The sequence below is a fragment of the Atractosteus spatula genome, chromosome 12 (genome assembly GCF_055471065.1).
Source record: "Atractosteus spatula isolate fAtrSpa1 chromosome 12, fAtrSpa1.hap1, whole genome shotgun sequence".
Classification (NCBI taxonomy): Eukaryota; Metazoa; Chordata; class Actinopteri; order Semionotiformes; family Lepisosteidae; genus Atractosteus; species Atractosteus spatula.
Genome location: NC_142717.1, coordinates 45,216,976 through 45,240,566, shown reverse-complemented (window position 1 = coordinate 45,240,566; position 23,591 = coordinate 45,216,976). Strand labels below are relative to the sequence as shown.

General features: G+C 40.2%; 1 protein-coding gene across 7 annotated transcripts in view; it reads right to left on the bottom strand.

Moving 5' to 3' along the window:
* Positions 1-23,591, bottom strand: part of LOC148823179 (histone deacetylase 9) — a 178,701-nt gene that overhangs the window by 92,573 nt on the left and 62,537 nt on the right. For 3 of the 7 annotated variants that reach the window (XM_088928539.1, XM_088928542.1, XM_088928544.1), the window contains 5 exons: positions 20,813-20,875; positions 4,129-4,370; positions 2,509-2,659; positions 1,475-1,601; positions 821-942 (listed from right to left, as the gene is read on the bottom strand). In XM_088928539.1, coding sequence (XP_088784665.1) covers positions 821-942; positions 1,475-1,601; positions 2,509-2,659; positions 4,129-4,370; positions 20,813-20,875 — 705 coding nt within the window. Of the gene's footprint in view, positions 1-820; positions 943-1,474; positions 1,602-2,508; positions 2,660-4,128; positions 4,371-20,712; positions 20,876-21,297; positions 21,374-23,591 lie in introns of those variants that run through there. The other 4 variants (XM_088928543.1, XM_088928537.1, XM_088928541.1 and 1 more) reach the window with 3 other exon arrangements.

Sequence of the window (23,591 nt, the reverse complement as noted above, 5' to 3'; positions counted from 1 at the left end):
AGATAAGTCTCTTCCACACTGCGCTCCATTCAGGCTGACCTCCTTCAAAATCATTTGTTAAACCCTGCATTAACCTCAAGATTATCCACTATAGAAAAGTACCCTTTTTCATTACTTTGACCTAAAATGTAAACAGGAGCATTTGCTGAAACAATTAGCTGATGCTCTGAGATGTCAGCTATGTGACACTCACCATTGACCTCAAACCACTGTGATTAATGTCTGTAAGGCTCATCTGCAAACATTTAGCCAGCCTTGGTCTTTTTTTATTGTTTCTTCCTGAACTTCTCCTCTACACTTTAGCCCACATTTGTCAAGACAGTACAAGCTGCTTCTTGCTCTCACCCACCCGAGGAAAGTATAACTACTAGTCCAGCAAGTCGAACACACGCACAGTTCAGATCGATCTAGTAGCTGATACTGTAAACCTATAAGCTCGCAAAAGCCAGAATATTATCAATGCATACATTACATGCACAAAGCAAGGCCTGTGTGAAAGCAGAGATGTCAGAGTGATAGCAACAGGGTATCTGTATGTTCCAAGGCATCCTAAAACCCCTCTCTCTTCTGAGAGCAGTGCAGATGCCTGAAGGTTAATAACTAGCAGCGTTTCATAAAACCCCAAGGAACTCTGAGCTCCCATTGGACCTAACACTGTGAAGTCTCCCAACTATAAAATTAACAGTGCATGAAAGCTTTTTTTTAAAAATGATTGATTAGGCTATCCATAATTCTGTCCTAAAAAAGACAGCAAAAGTATATAAGGAGGATAATTTTAGCTTTAATTGATACCAGGAGCTCAGACGGGCGTTTGACATACCAGTTTTCCTCAGTGGAAAGTCATCCTTTGAGTCCTGTGCCGCTGGCAGGGTGTACTTGTATGTGGGAGACGTCCCGCCGAGGGGAGGCGAACTCTGATCCAGTGAGGTGTGACGGCCTGCCCTGTTCACAGTAAAGGGTCCAGATTAATTCCAGATTTCCGTCTACCTGCCTTCAGTCAAGGGCAGTGGGGAATACTGGTGGAGCAAGATGCAAAAGCCTTGCCTGGAGGCCTTTGGAACTTGACTTTCCATTTGTAGAATTTCCCTCCTGCAGGTATAAATGAATATTTGAGCAGACAAACGTGTTTTTTTTTTCTTGTTTGTTAAGTAACTCTGATCACTGTTGCATTTCCACATGTTAATCATTCCGCTGGTACAGCGTACAGTCCCTTATTTTTAATAAATATCATAGCTCTCTTTTTGTGAGAGCACTTCAAGGCTTGGATGGAACCTTCCAGCAAATGAACCGTGTGGAAGAACGGACAATAATTTCAAAATGGGTATTTTAAAATGTATGTTTACCTTACGGAGTCGGTCATAGCAGGCCATGTTGCTGGTATGTTTTTGTAATGTCAGTATTGTCAGTAAATTCCTCCCCTGCCCTGTGTGCCCCTGGGAATGAAAACAGCCTGTACCCAGGCGCTGAAACTCACGTGTGCCAGAGCTTGGGCCTCCGGACCAGGGAATGATTCACGTCACTGCCTGCCGTCTCTTTACTGGCTGATTTGCTTAATAAAAACTCCTGGAGTTTCTGCTTGACTTCCGTGCTGGCCACTGCACCTGCCGAAACAAAATCCTGGATCAATACGCTTCTGAAAGGGGCTCACATAATTACTGCTTGTTCCATGTAATATATTTACAGCTGCGCTCACAGAGAGGGGACCTCCACTTGGTGAAAGCAATAAATTGTGAGGTGTCAGTGCTTAGATAGAACAAGTCGTTCTATTGCTATGGGGAATGGAGCAGTTTTCGGATTAACCCCTGAATGAGCGGTTTAACTAATGAGCAAATGTCTCCCTCTTGTGGGCAGTTAGAAAGTCTTCCATGACAAGGCAGTGGGAGTCCTGTTCTTTCGGCCTTCATGTGAGAGACCTGCTGTACGCAGGACCAAGACACAGCACCAAGACAATGTGCTCAATGTGCCCCTTTTTCAAAAGGATGAAATCTGCAGGCATCCTGCAGAAAAGGAAATAGTATCCTGAAATATTAGAGTGAGGTTTTATCGTTTCAGTGTGTTTCATTACCAAAATCACTTCCAGTATGGCAGGGAAAAATTTAAAAATATGGGTCCAGAACAAATACAGATATACTGTGGTACAAATAGTTTAAACTCAGAAAAGCTGAACAAAACGCTGTCGAAATAACACTCTTATCCTCTAACTGACACCATATTCGTAAACAAAATGCACCTTCCAACACAAAGCCCCATCGCCCTTCAACAGCGTTACCCAAAAAACACACACTGAGTAAAGAAACGTCTGTTCCATCTGCGGACACCTTCCTCCTGGTGCCATCTCACCAGGTGGCAGGAGGGATCTTTACATCTTCATGAATTCCTGGAATAGCTCAGAAAGAAGGACTCATGGGACTCGAGCCTCAGTCACATCCTTCAGGCCTGCCGCTGTGCACTGCCCCCCAGACACACAAGCACAACACGACTGGGACGGAGACGAGCGCTGGGCCTCACTTTCTCTGGCCCTGTCCTTGTTGCGGAGCAGGAAGAACTGCTGCTCCCGGCGGTGCCGTTCCATCTCCTGCTCCTGGCTCTGCTGCTCCGCTTTGCGCTCTTTTTCCAGCAGCTCCTGTTGCTGTTTAATGGCCAGCAGCTCCTGTTGTAACTAAGAAGTGGACAGCATCAAAGATCCGTGATGGGCCGTCCGGCATTTTTATCAACACCCGCACGCAGAGAACAAGCCAACTACGGCAAAAACAAAACTGCCAAAACCAAGATCTGAAGGAATGAACAGCATCAGTGGAAGAACACATTTGCCTGTCGCTGATGAATGCGAGATAGTGTAGCTTTTGATTAATGTTGTATCAAAAAAGTTTTAAAAATGGAAAATGCAGCTTGCTTATCTCTGATTGTGTCTGTTTTGTTTAGGTACTATAGAATAGAGAAAGGGCAACTAGAAAGTTAAACTAACAATAGATACTACTTCATACGTAAACTGGGTTTCTGTTTTGGCTATTCGGATGATGCCGTGTTTTTTTACACCTCAGATGTGGTGAGTGTGCCGTTGAATCTCAACTTTCAGGCCCAGTGTACTGCCAGTGTTTTGGATTTCCTTGTTTTTGGGGTCAGATGTGCGAATTGGATTTACTCTGCAGTCCAGTAAAGACTTTGAAGAGATGACTGAAATTAAACTGTTGACTTTTACAGCTTTCGTTTTATTATCACCGTTTAAAAATATACAGTATGTACATACATGCATGCACATCATATACTGTACACACTGTATATATTATTTTACCAGGTGTTAAGGTGTACTTTTTTGGGTTTTGGGTTAGCAGTCTATCCTTTAAACGTCATACTGTATTTAGACAAATATTATATATAATTACAAATAGAATTTAAATAGCATGTTCAATCTAGAATTGAATGATTCTGAGCCCGAGGAGCTCAATCAATCATCAATAGTATTTCAGAAACACAATCACAGAGTCACAGAACATTTTATTTTCAACCTGTGTGATCAGGCACACAAATACATCATCTGGTGTTGCCGTGACAGCAGTGATTGTAGAACATTCTGCATACTGGTAGTCGTAAAAATATTTGTGTTTGGCTGATCAGTTTAAAGAGCAGCAGAGTAACAGAGTTTTTTATGCAGGGATATGAAAGTACGCACGATTATTAGAAAATAAGCTCAGTTTCTAAATAAAACTCATTGGCAGGGACCACAGGGGAAACAGAATACCATCCTGGTCTCTATTTGTGGATCAAGATGTCACCTCTCTTGAAAATGACGTATACTAGATGGACAACTTTTACTGCTTAAATGAAATCTTGCTGGATTATTCAGCTGCCCATATATAAAGGGAAGGAGTTATGCATGAGCAGTTTGTGTTCAATGTCGCTGTTGTTTGACGAAGGACAGAAATATCACCCAGTGGATGCTTTTGTATAATTCAAGACGTGACCACAGAAATCCGCAAATGACGAACGCTAAAAATATTCAGTTTTATTCAGCACAGCCAGAAGAAAGCTGCCACATGGAAGGCCAGAATTGTCAGTTGCCAGCAGTTACTGAAACAGATCGGCTTTCTCGGCGGAAATGAAAAGGCACAGTCCGAGGTCACACCTCACCTTCAGGTGCTCCTGGAGCTGAGCCTGGTGCTGCCTCGTCAGGCTCTCGTGCTGCTTCTGAAACTCGCTGATCAGGAGCTGCTTCTGGATCTGCTGCTGCTTCTGGATCAGGAGCAGCTCCTGGTGCAGCTGCCTCTCCCACACCGTGGGGTCGGCCGCCGGCATCGTCATCCTCAGGTCGGTCCGGAGGTCCAGCGGCGTGACCGGCTCTAGCCCCGCCGGCAGCTCGGGCTTGAGGTCCACTGCAGGAGAGGAGACAGGCCACCGTGAGCCGGGGCGCGCGGTGTCCCACGAGGGAGGGCCAGCATGTGTTTCGTTGTTTCATGAGCAATAAACGAGCAAAAACACTTCGGGCACTCCTGCAGCATGAGAGTCTGACAGACCAGTGCGAACGCCTTCAGATCTGAAGCGAAATGTCTACAATGTCATCTAGCTTTTGGAGAGAAGCTGGTCTCACACACTAGTCAAAACAAATAGCAGTCACTGCATTAGGGGGTGTCCTAATCAAGGGACTCGTCTTCAGTGGGAAACACACCTGCTTCTAGTTCAACTACAGGCTTTGAGGCTCTATGTCACTTACAAACTGTACAAAACAGCCAGCTGCAAAGGTGGCCACGGTTTGACTGAAGAAACCGATCTTGTATAGTGCCATTCGTCCTAGGTCATTTCCCAAGACACGACCTCAGAAGAAAATATATTGTAAAGCAGAGTCTAGACAATTCTGAGCCACAATGCAGAAGGCCCTCTTATGTCCTCAAGCCCCACAAAAGAGAAAACACTACCCCATGATTCCCACAAATATTTTCTTAGCTATCAAACAAAAGCTTTCCTATTGAGACTAAAGCTGTTCCTTTTTAGATTTAAAACACACAGCACTGGCATAAATACGATACGCAATGCTTAACCATTAGGACTATCACTGTTGGAAAGCTCAAGAAGAAGATACAGAAAATACTCTTCATATAGTCAGGATTCAGTTTCTGACAGGTTCTTCTTAGCATTTCTTTCAGATAAAAATAGGCACTTGTAACACCTTTCCCTGTCCTATTTCATTCTATTTTCTCCCAGCACAATTCATTTAATGTTTCAGCTTGCCTGTTGAAACTTTTGAAGTCATCACTCCCAAGGACTTGTTTAAAAAATGATATAATTTCACTGTAACAGAGAAATCTAGGCTAATGGTAAACTTCAAAAAGCTACTTGGAAAGCAGAACTTGAAGAAAAGCAATAACAATCACTTAGAACTCAAATTCAGCAAAACACCAAAGAAGCCCAGAGAAACCTGAGAAACACCAGCGGATTAAAACGCACAATAAAGCCTTCAAAGGAATGAGTCTGGGCTCCTGTGATTATAGGATTATTTTATCATTTGTATAAACAAATAAAGGACCGACATCCATGCCTTGGGTACACACTCGGAAAGACCCAGAATCAACTTGAACAATTGAACATAGTTTAGCACACAGGCCGGAATAAATCTGGTGTCCACTGGTGCATCCGTACTGAAATCCCGTCCTGCTCTTGTCTACAGGTAAATGACACAAATCCGAAGACAAAGTTCCCCGTTCTTAGTCTCACACGTGATGCCGGTTTCTCTAATCTCCTGCAGGAGTGATTTGAGGGGCGTCAGGCCGCTGTGGCAACCAAGTCACTGCTTTGATTTCATTTCGCTGTTTAGATTTGTAATTTGTTCTCGTGATTATTCGTATTCATAGCAGTTTTATTAGCAGGAAAATCAATGGCATTATTACAAATTGCCCTTGTTATTTCCAAAACTGCTCTTGATTATAAATAATAGCTGTTAAGGTACGAAGGACATGCTAGGCAGGAGCCCAGACTTTCACACGATGTATTCAACAACAATCCACAACCCATTTGTCTAGACTAAATATAGCACAGTTTACAAAAGAAATCAATAGCACTTTCTGGGAGCACAGTGAAGGCATTAATATTTCATGACATAGAGAGATGGCAATCAACAAACTGACATTTCTTCGCCGTCTGACTGTGCCTTCCTGATGAGTCACAAGTACTGGACCTGGACACAGACTTGTTTTGTACCTGTCACAATCTCCCTCTATTTTTACCATTTATTTACTCTGTTATAGGTAACAGAGTTTTGTCCCTCCCAGCTCTGACAAGATAGCAAGCCTCCCTAGTAAAGACAGCATTGTATTTTTGGTAGGGAAATGCTTGCTGTCCATTTTGAAGGTGCTGACTTTTTAGAAGCCCAAGAAAGCAAAACTCCATTCAAATATTTCAAAGTAAAGGACTTTTAAAAGGGAATTTTTAATTTAATGAATTACTTTTTTTTAATCGATGACCTTGTTCATATTGATGCTACTGGGTCCAGTATTTGAGTGTTGAAATTTTATTAACTCTCACTATAGAAATAGTACTCATGTTAAAGTACTTTCTGTTTCTGACAAACTCATTTATATAAATGTTTCTAATTGCTCATTATACAATCTATTCTAAGGGAAGGCAGTGCTGTAGACCTCAGTCCTGTCCTACTCCAGCAGTTCTGATGGTTTTTGTCCATATCACTTCATATGACAAAAAATTGGCAGCTTATATGATACATGTTTGCAAAGGCACATGTCCCATATTAGAGGTAATTCCACAAGTAATAAAAAAGAGTTCCACACTGAATAAACATTGCTTCTTTCAGCCACACCATTTACAATCACAAGAATAAAACAGGTAGGCACATGATACATAGACTTTAACATGCATTAGTCTTCTAAATGAAAACATATAAAATTTAAAAGATAAATACAGCCTTACTGTTAGTATGAGTGCCGCTGACTTTGAAATCTTAATTTTAGCGATGGAACGCTGATAGAACACTCAAGACATATATAGATTACTTTTATTTCTAATTGGTTTACGTGTCCTGATTTCTGCTGTATAAGGACCACAAAACAGCAGACTTTGCTAATGTCTTATCTTAAAATGCGGTTAAAATTGAATTAATGCCCCATATTTCAAGGATTAAGCCACACAAACAAAAGAAAAAAAGATTACACAGTCCTGAAGGTACAACAGCTAGGTATCTATAAACAATTTATATGTGGTCATAGACTGAGTCATAATTATTACATAACATGATCTGATTCCATATTTCATATCTTGGTTTGTGATTTCACATAAGTGTTTCATTTCATATATAGTAAATACTTAAGGCAGTAGACTGATCTGGTCAGACCTCAGCAAGGCTGGGGCTGGTCAGGACTGGGCTGGGGGTTTTCCAGAGAAAACCAGGTTGCTGCTGTACGTTGGTGTTGGTGGACCAGTAGGTGGCACTATTCCTTTTGGATCAGAAATGATTTAAACCAATGCCTGGATCGTGTCATAAATCCTGGATTTATAAATAAATAATGGTGATGATAAAGAGGAGATCATTCTGCCCACCTATCTCATTTTGTGTTAACAACCACTTGGTCTTTCATAAATATACTGTGTCACTAAAATTAGAAATTTTCACTGTTAGACTTCATCCACGAGTGGGTGATACTGACATTTTTACCTCACTATCTGGCTGTCATCAAAACACAGTATTTTTTTGATCACCCTTTCCTTCTGCAGAATAATTTTACCGATCATACGACTGGGCAGCTGTAGCTAAAATATTTTTAGGCATATTTTTGGAACAAAAACGTGACCTGCATGCCACCTGCCTGGTGAAATATTTCTGGCACCGTTCAGCAGTGGCGCGATCTGCTGTACGACTAGAACCAGAAATAACCCAGGACAAACACTCGTTTGAATCCAGACCTGCCTGAAATTGGAAAGCAAAGGGTACAGCAATCTTCTTTTCAAGGTGAAGGAGCCCAGGAGTACAGGCAGAAAAACAGACCTCTCCACTTAGCTGTTAGAGCTTTGATACACATCACACAGTTTGCTTAATTCACGTTTAAAATGCGGCAAACATGATATGAGCAAGAGGGATAAAAAAAGGAAGGTTAACTCATGCACGCCGAGTTAGGAGAAGGTTTTTCATCTTTATCAAAACATCTGTAACTGTGCTTGGAGTGGTAATTATAAATAGAAACATGAAACCAGGCGGCTTAATGACAGGGCTGTGACCTCCCGTTGTCATGGCAACTGTGTCGACATAATTATGTTAGTAGTATAAGGATGCATGCAAGTTGCATTCAAATAGTGCACTCTTCTCTTCATGCAGACAGTAGAATGCTTCCTTTCTTTTTTTTTGTGTCGGGGCCACAGTCCCTGACACAAAATTCAAGCACAGTGAAATTCAAGCACAGTCACGTAGAAAACAACGTGTCAAATAAAAGCACTGACATCCACAGCAAATTGGGAGGCTAACTCGAAATCGTAATCAAAAAACAAAATACACTTTCATCTTTCTGACTGTGCTCTGACTTCACTGTTTCCTCAGGAGTGGTGCTTTCACAAAGGGCTCCTGTAACAGAAGAGGACGTAATCCAAACACAAGCTTTGAATCTAAACTTCGGGATAATTTCAGTAAAAATTAAAGAACTGTTTGCAGACAGGGAGCGTATCTGCCACAGAATTGAGTCTATTTATAGCTCTAGAAGATTTGTTCCAAGTATTCAAAGCTTGCAGAGTAAAGTGTGCAGGTTGAACACTGACTTGTGTGAACAATTGCAAAAAGTTATTTAAACCACATTGAATTTTCGACAACTGTTAGGAATTATAGTAGTGGATGATGCAGCACATACTATACATACACACGACGAGACTAGAGCTGTGGAACACATACTTTCATGTGGGTATTTCCAACATGTGTTTAAAATTAGGACTGCAAAACTAAGTTTAAACAGAGACAGATTTATTCATGGCATAATACTATCACATCACTTGTCTATAACTTTACGATCTTTCACTCATTCGTTACTGCCTGATTGATTTTAAAATTAGCATTGACTCCTAGCATTAGTACTTACAATCAAAGCTGATATGTTAGCTGTTTCTCGTATTTCCACTACGAGACGCTTTAACAAGCGAGTACAGAATCTCGGATGGCCATGAGTCAGGTCTTAAGTAACTGTAAAAACATTTCCCTGAATATTCATATAGAATTTAACACAGATATACCTCTTGACATAACCTACTGCATCGCCAAATGTACTGTACAACTAATTTATACTAATCCTGTACAACGAGGATATGGAGTCACTAATCAACCATTTTATTGAAACTAAAGTGTAATTAGCAATTAAGCTATGAGTGATCACCAACAGTATATTCCAGTTTGTACAGAAACTGCAGTAATCAAACTAATCAAGTTGTAAATCACACCTGCAAGGATTACAGGTTAACTGCAATGAACCTGGCTTCCTTATTCAAGATTCCACCTGGACTCTGACTCTCATGCCTCTCGGTATCTGAAGCAAAATCTCTGGGTGTGCCACAGGAAACCTCTTAATGCTCTGCATGATTTCCTGCTGAACAGACTGGGTTGAGGAACAATTTACCTGCAAGAAACCTAAAGTCTTTCAAAATGACTGGAAACGCCTGCGTTTATACACCTACACAGTAAATACTGTCTTCAATTCCCAAAGATACTCCTAGCCTGTGGTCCTGAGCTACCAGTCATTGTTTCCCTGTGGCAAACACTATTCAGCAGAGGATGCTGTTTACTGGCCCATAATTTCTTCATGAGGCCTAGAAATCCCATCTTCCAACGCGGAACAGAGGATAGCCGATTCCATTTAAGGCTGACAACCAGACAGAAAGCAGAAAGCAGAATTCCAGAACTTGGTGGAGTATCCACAGTGTTTCAGGAGTGTGGCTCTGTGCCAAATTACTTCCCAATCTGAGGGGAGCTTTGCAAAGGGACAACTGAAGTAATAAAGTCATCCACAAGTAAAATGTTTCTTTTAACAAATAGCATTGTTCAAGATGAGCAAATTCATTACCATAGGAAGTCTTTAAATCAGCCATAACCATGTGATTCATCATGGCAAGTCCAAGTAGAGTAGCTGACTACTAAAAATAATACAAAATACAAAAACCACTGAAATGGTCTTGACATTCTTGTTTACTTTTTTACTTTAGCATGTTAAAATACACATTGTGACAAGTTTATTTTCCTGATTTTTTTTTTGCAAGAGCACACTAAAAATTTAACAGAACCTTGTTAGGTGTTTCATTTTCAAACCATTTTTTAATTAAACACAATTGCATTTACACAGTCTACTATACATAAAATTCAATAATCAGGATTGAACTGGATGTGAGCTGTAACTGTCAGCAACCACAGCTACAGTATGAAAGTAAAAGAATGGTCATAATCATTTCACAGGCATTTAAAATACATTTACCCTGCAATTCACTATTTAGAGAAAGTGGTTTATATTTAGCTTTAGAAAAACCTTCTCATGCAATGCTTTAAAAAGATTCACAAACTGGAGCAGTGCATGTTTTTGTATCTATTTTACACATAACAGTTTCAGTTTGTTTAAGAAAACCTCATTCTGCATATTCAGAGTGGAAAAAAGACATGAGAAAAAATTCAAAATCTTTGCTTTCCAAGTCAAAATCATTTTGCCAAAATACCAAATGATTTTTGAGTATAAATAAAATAAGGCATAAGAATAACTAGCAAGCCACTACTTACAAAAAATGATTGTGTTTATTTTAGACATTATTTCTGTCTTTCTAGACAATGTAGGGAAGAAATACAAGGGCAAAGTATTAGGGTATACAGTACAGTTATAAGAAAAAAATTGAAATCAAGGGGTGTCATGTGAAAATTTCACAATACACCAGTAAGACCTCATTTAGAATATTGCGTACTATTTTCCACATTACAAAAAACATATTGCTGTTCTGGAAGTAGTCCAGAGTACAGTGGCCAGATATACTGCTGGTCTCAAAGGAATGTCCTACTCGGACAGGCTAAAAGAACTAAATATTTTTAGTGCTTTTAGGGACGAGATTCAAGTATTCAAATCCTCAAAGGCATCAACAAAGTCAATACTATAGACTGTAGGATCAGCAGTGTAGCACAGACCTGAAGACACACATAGAGACTAAGGGGATGACCATTTCAAGCTTTTAGCACAAAAGAGGAAGCACTTTTTTACACAGATGGCAGTGGGTGTCTGGAACAAGCGACCTCGTCTTTGTGTTAAAGCTGATACTTGGTTTCCTTCAAGAAATGCCTGGATGAGATCCTGGGATCAATTAGCCACCAATCGTATTAAAGAGGCCCAGCTGTGCGAGTAACTTTTTGTTCTTATGTCAAGACTCCTGTTGTGTGAGACTGTACAGCAGAAGACATTGAAGGGATCCTCACTAGTTGGCCATTAAGGTCCCATGTCAATGTCTGAAAGCATCACAGTCTACAGCAGCAGCTAAAGACCCTATCAGCTCTTCAGCTTTATAGCTTTTTGACAAGTCAAATGTTCTGAAGAAAATACGAGGGTAACATCTGGACATAATAAATAATTAAAATAATGCTAGTTCCTGATATAATACATATATACTGTATATGCAACTATATAGTATGCAGGAATCTTTGTAAACAGTAATTTTCCCCTAATACCCCGTGCTGTATGTGAAGACTGTATGTGTGTTAATATGTACTGTAAAGGAAATACCAAGAAAGTGAATGGAACTTTGAAAATCCAGTTTGTCTCTGAAGTCTGGAGATTCCTAACTCCTTTCCTGAAAAACCTGAGGCCTATACACAACTGTTGAATATTTATAAGAGGTATGAAATCAAAGGACTATGCTTGTCACTGCATTTGGATAAACATGCCCTCGTACATTGAGGAATATCTGCCCAATGCCTTTTAATCAGACAAAAATAAGTTGTTTAACAGCCAACATCTAGCAAAGCTTTCTTTTCGCACTACACAGTGACAGTCACTCAGTTCAATGCCGAAATCGCACTCTCTAATAACCCATCAGGCAACACACAAGTGCCAAAATGCATTTGATGCTTTCAGTGGGAGAAACTTGGTGTCACATCTTACTCTGGAAAAAGAGTCTGTTATTAATTATAGAATCATATAAGAAAAAAGTATTGCCTACCGAGCTTTGATAGGACTGTAGACATTTTTCAACTGGACTATGACCTAGAAAACTTCACTTCAGCTACGGACAGACGGTAATCAATGTTAGGCTGAACAAGCAAATTTAACAATATCTGAATTTTAAATTGGAATTTGCACAAAACTGTCAATGAAAAGACCAAACACATGCAAAAACTGCAGTTTACATGCGAAAGCCTGCATTAAAATATAGTCGGAATAAACTGCAGTTTTCGTTTTACTGGCAAATGTTTGTTGACACCTTATCCTACAAACACTGTAAAAGCTACCCGATTAAAAGTAAAAAAATCATCCACTTTTAATCTTAGTCCCTTTTGCTCCATTGTCATATTTTTAGAAGCCAAGTTTGAAATTCAGAAACTTCAAGGGAAAGTGGACAACTACTTATTATTTAATCAAACGACAAAACGCTTCTTACTTTTAACGCTGTTTCCCTCATTTAAGAGCCCTCGGCTATTTCAGGCAGCTGGCTCATCTAAAGCAGGAAACATGGTTTTATTTTTAAACCTGAGACATGTCAGCACAGCCAGGCTGAAGTGCCCAATCTATGGGTATCCGTTACCAAAAAGCAAAGTTCCTCTGCGTGAGGCTCGAGTTAACGCTTCAGACAAGCTGGTGTCACAGGGCTTTCATGGAATACCTCAAGAGGGGTTGACACACAACCACCCGTGAGCTCTCCTCTCTCAGTTGGCACGCAAACTGCCTGCGAAGGTGGCAGAGATGCTGTCTCACTCGCTGGAGTTCTGGGTGTGTAAAAAGTTTACAAACGACACATCTTGCACCACTACCAGACAAAGCATCTTGATATGCATCACACACTGCTAAGGATCTTACTAAGTTATGTTTTTTTAATTAAAAAAAAAACAGCTTTTTTTTTTTAAATGTCACACTCAATACCTTTTACTGAAGAGTACAAATGACCAATTCCAGCTCAAATTCAACAGCAGCCTGGGACATGAAGCTAATTTAATTTAAAAGACAGGCACCGTTTAGTTCTCTGATTTGTAATTACATTCATGTTGCTTCCATTGTAAATATACAGTATATATATTTGTTCTTTTTAACATCTAGCTACTCAGTTGCTTGCAGACAAGTTAAAAAATCTTAATTTTGCTAGTACCACTGATATTTCAGCACCTTCACCACTCTCTTCAATGGCGTAAAAAGAGGAAGTACAATGAGCAGATACTAATTAAAATCTAGCAATATTTTTCCTACTTTCTATAGCAGTGGGTTGACAAAGATAAATCTATGAATTGTCACACAGGATTTGAATGCAAGACACAGACAGCTTAATGCAGTGCAGAGATTTCTGTTGGTGATTCCATGACAAAAACAAATAGACAGATCTTGTTCGAGAGGTAGGGAATTAGTGATATTTTCATTATTTATCTGTGTGGTTTTCTTGTGGTTCTATTATCCTCTTGAGTATACTGTGAGATGCTAAGATTTCTATCTATTTTCTTCTGAGCTACAACAGTCTCACTGTTCACTGTCTTTTGCTCGCATGGTCTCAGTTAGTTACACTTTTCCTTCTATATCCAGGAAACACGACAGTTATTCTTGCTAAAGAGTAGAACAGTAAGGCTATAGCTGCATACAGTACATGTTAGAAATGTCAGATGTATTTGCAAGGCTTCTATGCAAGATAAAACATGAAAAAACAAAACTTACAGGAAACTTTTCCACAAGGTGCCCTGTGATAGGCCAACAGCTAAATTGAGTTTAGGAAGATAATAAGTGGAAATGTGTTTTCATTATTAGTCACCAGAACCAAAAATATATGTCACAATGGAGATAATAATAGTATAATGAGTTGTCAATCTAAAAAAGGTAATGGGATTTTTTCTAATAACAGTAGAATTAGTTTAGTTTAAATAATGTCTTCTTCTTAATATGATGATGATGATGATGATTATTTTTACTGTTCAATCATCATAAACACCAGCTTTTCCTAACTACTGGGGGTTCCAGCCTTAAATGTATTCATAATACAGCATGGACAGCTTTTCAGATCAAACACCAGTTCTTTTGTTTGGATAGGTCATCAAATGCCAACTGTTTAATCAACTGAGCCATAATTAACAGATACTGTATGTTTGTTTGTGGATTCTGGGACGAAACTCAATAGTTGTTTTAGCACTGTGTCAGAGCACTCCTATAATAATTTCACAAACACCCCCGCTTTAACAATAATATGCTAAAAAAACAGGGGATCCCGATGTCTAGGCCCCACTTGCAGCTGAAGTGTCGAGCTTCAGGTCGGCAGGGTGAAATGTTTTTCTGCCTGTTGTGTTTCACACATCGCCCAGCGTTTCCTGCCTTCTCCGCAGCTGCCCGGCGCGTACCGGCATCTGACTCGAGCTGCTCTGGGCACCGGCCTCCTTGCCTCACTTCGGGGGGACTTCTGTGCCAGTTTTGGATTTCCGAAATGCAGAACTCCCACCCTTTCACATCAGGGGAGTAACATCCACATACTGTAAATGCCTGTGCAGATCCCATTATTTCTGCCTTCCTCTTTCCTCTTCCCTGTGCTGGATGCCATGGAGCAAGGGCCGGGCCTCGACAGAGGGGGAGGAAACGAGAGAGGTCCTGTGAAAAAGGACAGCTGAATACGTGCAACGTTGGACCTCTTGGCCAGCACTCACCATGGATTAACAGACGTTTTCTGGGCTGTCCTCTTTCATTTTACTATTGAGACGAAAGTTCAAGGAGATCACAAAATACATACTCTTCTTTCATTAAACAGTGGTACTACGATGCTGCGAGACCACATATTCGGTTTAGCAGGTCAGGCTGTGGTGAACAAACACTGCTGCCCGTGTTTTGTAGCAAGTCCTCACAGCTCGAGGACGCCACAAGGTTCATCCAGTGCGTTTGGTCCGGACGAGACGTCTGGTGATGGGCGAGAGGTGAAGATGGCTTCTTTAAGCCACGAGATCACAGTGGACACTGTTCTGTAGCCACTGGAGACGCGTACACATTTGTTTTCCTGTTTCTTTCAAGGTTTTTACTTTTCTTTCCTCTTCTCTCTAATTTCACTGACGCACGACTCGTTGACTGTGTGATGCTCTTACAAGGGCCGGGCGTTCAGGAGCAGGATGGTCAGCTACGATAGGGTGAAACCCGTTCAGGACCTCACTTTGCTGTTGCCGTTTTCTCTGAGGATTATGTGGTTCCCAAGGTTGTTAATGGCTGGAGCACTCTGGATGATGGCGGTGTCGGCTTGAAATCTAGCCGGGAACTCGTATTAACTTTAATCCTTACAATCCGGGCTTCTGGTGTTGGTCTTTGGTCTTCCATTATTACTCTTAGATTATTATGTCTTGTATTTTTTTTGTTTTTCAAAAAAAAACTAGATATGAATGACGAAACTTTTGAATGTTTCTTCAAAACATTTTAATCACCGGGTTCCAAGCAGCAGCAGCAATCTGGAGTAGTTGTTAGGACTCTGTACCAGAAGGCCATGGGTTCGAATCCCAAGTGGGGTGGCTCATGTTGTGCCCATAAGCAAAGACCTTCAGTCAAATCACTCCAGTATATGCCCTGTTGTATAAATGGGCCTCCTGGTTAGTGTAAATGAGGGTCTGCTCTCAACTGACTGAGTATTTCTGGTGAAATAAAGGATCAAGTTTTTAAAAAGTGTGCTCCTGTAAGACTGTTCTCTTGCTGTCAAGCTGAACAATCATAGAACTTGTGGATGCGGCAGGTCGCCTTCCAGCTCAAGGAAGCTTAGATAAGACAAAAAGTAAATTCACAGAAGGGCCAGAGACCTTTAGCTGATCAGCGAGTCAACCAGTGACAGATCAGAATTTCACAGTGATCCCTACACTGTGTGCTTGGTCAAATTAACCAGCACGATCCCAGTGACCAATTACCATTTAAACGCGCGTTTAATACCTAATGTGGTAACGTGTTGGCCATAGAGCTAAACAGTTATCACTGTATTGCTGTTGAGTTCCAAATGAAAACGATTTGACTGGACAGATGATATTATACCCATTTGTCACTTACATCATTCTGAACATTTTCCATTAAAGCTTCAACCTAATGCAATCTAAAATACATTTAGTGTTTACTTATCTGATGGCAGACTACAAGTTATAAATCTCAATTCAGACAAAACCATTTGATGAAAGAGCACAGCCGTTAGAGCTCTTGAAGGGAATTGTCTCCTCATGCCCTTAACAATCTGAAAACCCCTGTTTATATCCCTTACCTTTCTGGAGTTCAGTGGCCCACTATCACAAACATCAAAACAGCAGTTGGAGCCCATGCTGAATTCTAAACAGATACAGCTCTGATTTATTTAAGCTCGTGACCGTATACACAGGTTATATCACAAAGACATATGCACCTCCATAACCATTACTTCACTTCTGAATTTTGATGTATGTACAGTATATAACAAGAAAGATTTACCTTTGCATGTTAGCTTGATTGCGGTAAAGAAGCAATCATTACACCACCTTAGTTCTATCGAGGTTTTAACTACATTTTAACTACTATTTCCCAAAGCACTGCGAAGTTATGAAATGTTTTCATGTTTACTACATGTTTTCAATGTGCGAAGAAGATGAATTCAGCAGCTCCAGAAGGTAGAAAATACCAGTGACAACTGCTGTAGGATCACTGTACTGTAGATACAGTCTCACAAGAGCCACAGCATTCAGATGTTCATTGTTATGTGTTTTGTAAAGATTAGTAGTTAAAAGAAGATTGATAAAAGAAAGAAAACATCACCCCCATTGCTCCAATCAAAACAGATCTACTCTCCTTTCTTCTTTTGGGTAAAGTAAGAAGCACTTCATGCTATTCGTGTAAACATAAAAGCAGGGCACAACAAAAGGTTCCTTGAGGCTGGAGTGTAACAGGTGAAAATAATGAGTTCCCTATTTATCTCTTATAAAGGGGTCTATTGTTATATAGCAGGAAGAATATCATTTATACCTCAGGTACATGAAAGAGCTGGAGCTAATTAATTCCTTTTAAAAAAAATTCAATTGTCTCTTATTGAGATTAGATTATGAGCACCATTTTAATGAATACTTGTTCATTTCTTGAAACCTTTTGACAACCTTTGATGTTATTGACACCAAACCTTAAACGTACTTTAGTTTATTTAATGTTAAATTAGTATATCTGGTAACTACAATGTTCGGATTCTGATCTTTAAAGGTATTATTCTTAGTTCCAACCCCAAAAACCATTACTATGCTTTTTCAAAATCATACATATTTCAACACAAATGAAACATCTGAATGTGACAAACTAAAGGATATGCAATCTTTAAAAATTGAAAAATGTAAAACATAATTAATAACAATTAGTTAATGGGGCAATGGGATAAAGTATACCAACAATACTCTGGAATACATAAATACTCTTTTAAAGTACTATTATTTTGGATAAATGTAAGAAAAATATTATTTAAAATAGTTAGTTTCTGGGTCTTATCATAATTGCCAATACTGCAGGATACCTGAAATGTATTGTAAACACTGCTTTTAATGTAGTTTTAAAAAGGTATATACTCTGTCAAGCATACTTAAAATGTTGAACGATATGTTCAAGCCCAAAAGATTCCCTTAATATGACCACATGGGATTCTGAGGAGTGTCAAAACACAAACTGTATGTTCTAAGACAAACGTGTCCCACACTACAGAGCCTGGAAAGTGAGCCCTAATAACCAATGTTCATATAATTTCCTAGATCTCTTTGTGCAGACTAAAACTCAGTGACAACTCTTAAAAGGATCTCAGATGGACTCTTTAATCTGTTCCTGAGGGTTTGGGTGGTACTTATCATTGATAACTTTACAACCATCTTGCTGCGGTAAATGGGTGTTGGTGGACCAGTAGGTGTCACTCATATCTCTGGGCCAGAACCTCCAAACTTATATCCCAGTATATTGCTACTGTGCTTTTCACCAATATGTTAAACACCTGAAGTGGGTGATGCCTGGAGATCACTCCACAGCCTGAACTTTTTATTTCTTCTCTACTAAAGGAAGAATCCAGTTTTTTCAGCATTATTGAATGTCAGCATGATGGTTAATTTAAGATAAGATCACTTTATTGTCCCTATACAATTTCTCGCATTAGGAATTTGTCTTTCCAAATACCCCAGCTTCCTCTCCATGAGACACACAGACAGTGAGAGAAGCTTGTGGTCAGAGCGCAGGGTCAGCCATTGTACAGCACCCCTGGAGCAGTTGGGGTTCAGGGCCTTGCTCAGGGGCCCAACAGAGTAGGATTCCTCTGCCAGGTCGCAGGATTTGGACAAGTAACCTTCCAGCCACAGGCGCAGATCCTTGGCCACAGAGCCACCGCTCCACCACACAGAAAGTCATGTCTTAGTGGCCATGTTTATGATATTCCCTTTCTCTTTCCTATTGTGCTCTACAATTGGTTTTAGATTTTGAAAGAATGTACAGAATACCCAGATAAAGCTCATGCACTGCCTTTTTAGTCTCTCCCGGAATATTTTGCTTCTTCCATGATTAAAATAAGCTCAGAAATAGCCATCGGTCTTTCTCTGGATGTCAGCTGTGAAGTGCAGGTGAAAGGTACCTTCACCTACATCAAACCTTCAGCATTTTTATATGTGGAAATCCATGCAGACATCAGGGGTGCCTGCTTGCTTTATGCAGGCAAGATTTCATTTATTTTTGAAAATACATCAAAAGCGTATTTCCTGTTCCTGTGCCTTGGAAAAACAAAGCAGGCAGGGATATTCAGTTGCATTGTTTCAAACAAGCACATTTTATCTTACTATTTATAACCTAGGACTAAACACTTAACGTTTAGCGACGGAAGAGTCACAGGTAGCCAGCTCCAAACATTTACCTCAAGACAAACCCACTAAACAGGGCGAATCTGCACCCTGGCCGAAGCTTCATGCTCTAACTGATTCAGGTCTGATAGGGAGGTATCACATTACCCGGGCTTGTGGTAAGAGTCTGTGGTTTCAGACAACATTGCTCTTCTTAATTTAAACAGCTAAAAATAAAACTGAAAAAATGACAGAACACACAGTGACTATAAATAACTGTTCCGGTGTACAGTTATATTAGGAGGTAGCTCAGATGGAATGATAACGCCTAACCAGTTAATCTTAGAACTCTAATGCCATAAGCAGAAAATAACAAGCCTAAGAATAGCTGACCCACAGAATAAGTAGTAAGCTCGAATTGTGCACACAGTTCAAAGGATGCATTTATTTATAAAAAGTAAATCCACTTGTTTATGTCTTTCAAAAACAATTCCTGCACGGTTATTCAGCCAATTCACCATCATAAGTAGAAAACTGTTACAGTCAAGGGCAGTCTGCACTTTCTTTTCCTGAGCATAATAATAGATTGACTCACTTCTTGTTCAAAGCTTATTCTTGCATGCAGTTGAGATTTTTTTAATGCAGGGTGGTAAAAAGTCGTGGTGAAGCTATAAAGTACATGCTTAGGGGCATTTATAATATAACAGCTCAGATTAACAAATAGCCACAAAAGGAAACAGAATGAGCTAATATTGCTCAGAATTATTGACAAGTGCTAAAAAACATACTCTGTGCAGCCACATCTCCACACAGCAGGTAAAACAAACATGATTTGAAAACCTAACTCCCACTGCACTCTTTTACGCTCCAATTTTGGCATCACAAATTGAATAAATGCACTTCAGTGGAGTGATAAATTGAGTAAAAGCTACCTTTATGATTAAACTGCAAACTTGAAAATAAGACAAGTGCAGTATGTGTCATGTTCCGATAATACAGCACATTGTATTGCTCACAGTGATCTCATCTACCATGAAAGACAAGCATTCAAACGCACACCTTTTGAACAACATTCTGAAGAGTGAAGACGTTCATTGATTTTGGATTTGTCACCACATATGGTTGAAATGGTCTGTTTGTATGGTGCTCCATTGTGTAGTGCTATATTGAAACATTGTGCACATCCTGTTGCTCTGTGGCAACAGTTTGCCACATGAAAGCCTACAAGTTTGCAGAGGGACGATTTAAAAGTGGTGAGCATCACACAAAACACAGACAGAATACAACTGTAAAAATTCACTAACACTACCCAAGATAAAAATGGTTTGTGGCATACTGGATGCCTCATAAATCCGTCTTTTGCTTCATTACAGTATTATCTCTGTCATTTCCTCTTGTTGAAACTTAAACTGTTGATGTCACTACAAACGAAAAATAATAAGGCAATCTCCTCCTTGCTTTACAGTATGAATTTTGAGCAGATTCAAACTTCTATTCAAAATAAACATACACTTACATGCTAAATTCTTATTAGTACAACATATCGCACATTATCATTATTACTAATAAAGAAGAAAGATATTCAAGAATAATTCCATACTCACTTAAAAAAATACCCCAGGAGCAAATCCAAATTAGAACTGTTTAATCCGAACAAGCAGCAAAACCTACAGAATTTCAGAGCTTTGCTCATAGTAGCCTGCAGAGTACAGTCCAATACATGCTGAGCACACAGTAAAAAATATGAGCAAAAATACCTTGAAACAAAAAGGAGTGACTGATCATAGTCGCCTGCTTATCACAAGTAATGAGGTCTCTGCTGAATAGAAACAAGGCTCCCCGAACGAGACTGGTTACCTGAGCTGATCATGCTGTGCATTCTGTGCTGAGCCAAGAGCTGCTCTCGTCCAGAAACCCCATCTGAGGAGAAACACGATTCACTCTCGTAAATTGTCTGCAGCATATTCCAATCAGTCCTCACTTCTGCTACATGAAAGATTCATCACAGCCCTGCTCTTGGAGTTGCAATGGACTGTCCCTGGCCAAGCAGAGTCTCAGGGGAATTAGTCCTACTTTTTTCTATGGATACACAGTATGTTAATTACTTTCCTCTATCTTTCTCTTGCTCCCTCTGCATATACCAAAAGCGAAAAAGTCACAACGAAGACAGTGTTAAAAGAGCATTTTGCCAGTGTATTTTTAGCTCTCTGGATCCCCACCGGATGACAGCTGCCAAAAAAAAAAGAAGAAGAAAAATTCTCAGCTCTAACTCTAGGTCGATGAGAAAGAACTGCTATCTTTTTCTTTGCTTTTTTTAAAACTGAAATAGTGTTTCCAGGTACCCGAAGGCTTCTCTGAGGATTAAGTCAAGGCAGCTACAGCTCCGATAAGCGTGCTCTTCCCCTGTTTACTCTCTCCTTACTGAGAAGTTGGCTGAAGCAAGTGACAACTCATTTACATATGAATCAACAACAGCGTGGCCCACAGGAGACAAAAATAGAACAATGGCCAGCCTGAGCCAAAAATAGGTCAGGCATGGCAAGGGGATTGGAGGGGCATTAATGCATGTAAAAATACCACTGCAAACACAGCTGTCTGTCTCTGTCTTTCAGGCGGCCGGACTGCAGGCAGCACAGAGCCTGAAGCTGCGCTGTTCCCTTCTCTTCCTGCTGTTTTATCCAGGTCTTGGCAGTTAAGGAAATGAGAAAAGGGAAAAAGGATTCGGGGGGCATTCCTGTTTTGCAGTGCGAGGGCCATTTGGAGAGGTGGGGGAAGACTTTATAGCGCATGCCTGTGTGGGTTTGACAACAGTGCCGTGAAAACCACAGCTGTTTTGAATATTCCATTTTTTCTGTTCCTTAAAGATCATATACTGTATATAACTAGGAATCACAAGGACCCCTGGGATCAAGCCAGAAGGAAAGCTAGCATTGCCCATCACACATGATGTTCAATTGAATATAGGTACTGTATAAGTACTGTACTGTATATGCAGCTGAGAAAACATATTAAGTCAATTTTCCTTGTGCTATGAGAACACAAAGGTCCCAAAACACAAACATAGCAGACAAATACCAGATTCTGGTGGGTCAACACCTCTGTTCAGATCTCCACAGTCCAATATGTACCATTTATCTCCCCTTTTTAATAAATATTCAGAAATCACATCCCAAAAAGGTTGCACTGCATTTCACAATTTCACTATTTACTGTTAAATGATGGTAGGAACACCGTTTGATTGCTTCATGGGTGATTTTGCACTCTGATTTCCTTTACATTTTGAACTTGGCCAATATAAGGCACATGTCAGCTAATCAGAATAACAGTTTGTTTTGTAACATTGATGCTGTCTGACCCAATGAACCTTCCCTCTACTGCTGTCAACTCTGCATATGTCAGGTGTTGGTGACTCATCTGGATTTGACCATGTCAGAAAACAAGCTGGACAGGGATTCAATTTTTGAATCTTATTTCTTCACTCATTTTTCTGTACAATTCAACAATGGAGGTCGAAGAGGTAGCAATGCTCAGTAAGATCTGAATGTTTAGCTCTAAATGTGAACTAATTCATGTTTGTTTGTTTTTTTTGCCTATGCAGTCAATACAAAATCTTAGTAAGAGCCACCCAATACAAAGACTAACTCATAATCAAGTATCCTTGATTTGACAACAAACCTTCAGACGCAAGATTGGAGACTCTAATCCTTACTTTTTAAATCTAAATATTGGCCATTTCCCATTTCATGAGGAATAATCTGGACATCCACAGAATAAATGCATTATAAATGCATACTGAGTGTTTAAGAAGAATAGGTTTTGGCTGCATCTGCTGGGTGTAGAGGCAGCTTCCTGGCCACAGGACCACGAGGCTCAACCCTCATCTGGAGAAAGGAGTGACCAAGGGGCAGCTGCAAAGGTGGAGGAGGGATCAATGTTTCTGAGTTATACACTGTATGCAGCGAAGGTGATTTAAAGCGGCTGGTCAGATTGGTTTTATCGGTCATTTTCCCTCCCAAACCTCAGTCAAGACCTTCCGTGATCACACACAACAGTTTCTATGTTTGCCGTGTGTCGTCTTTCTAAAGCTGTTGTATGGGTGGGATGCTCTGGTTTAAGACAGGGGCATTAAAAAAACATCTTCATGCTGAGAAACCTACAGCAGGGGAAGTCCGCATTGTGCTGAAATTTCCGCAGGCATGGCAGAGAGAATAATCCCATGGGGTCCTGTGTCTTTCCAAAACCCTGCCACAGTGTGTCTTCTTGTCGGTAGAAAACTTCTTTTCTGCAGAGGGCTGCCCAAGCCTGATTCCCTGCAGCAGGACATAACTGTAGCAGGCAAGCAGTAAAATGGCTCCTTCATGCAAACTCTAGTTAAAGGCAGCAAAGAAGTTGACAGCGACACCTTACAGCTCTACAGAGCGCCCTTCAGGGCAGGGAATGCTGTGACAGTTTTTGCACAGGTGATGCAATCGACAGGCAGATGTTGTGGATACCAGTTCAGGTTAGTGCAGATGTTGACATCTGTTTCTCTGGTTTTAAAGCCTTTGAAATCACATTCTTTTACATGAAGAAGTTGCATGATCACACGAAACCATAACAGCAACTTAAGCCACACTGCAGACCATAAGGTTCAGAA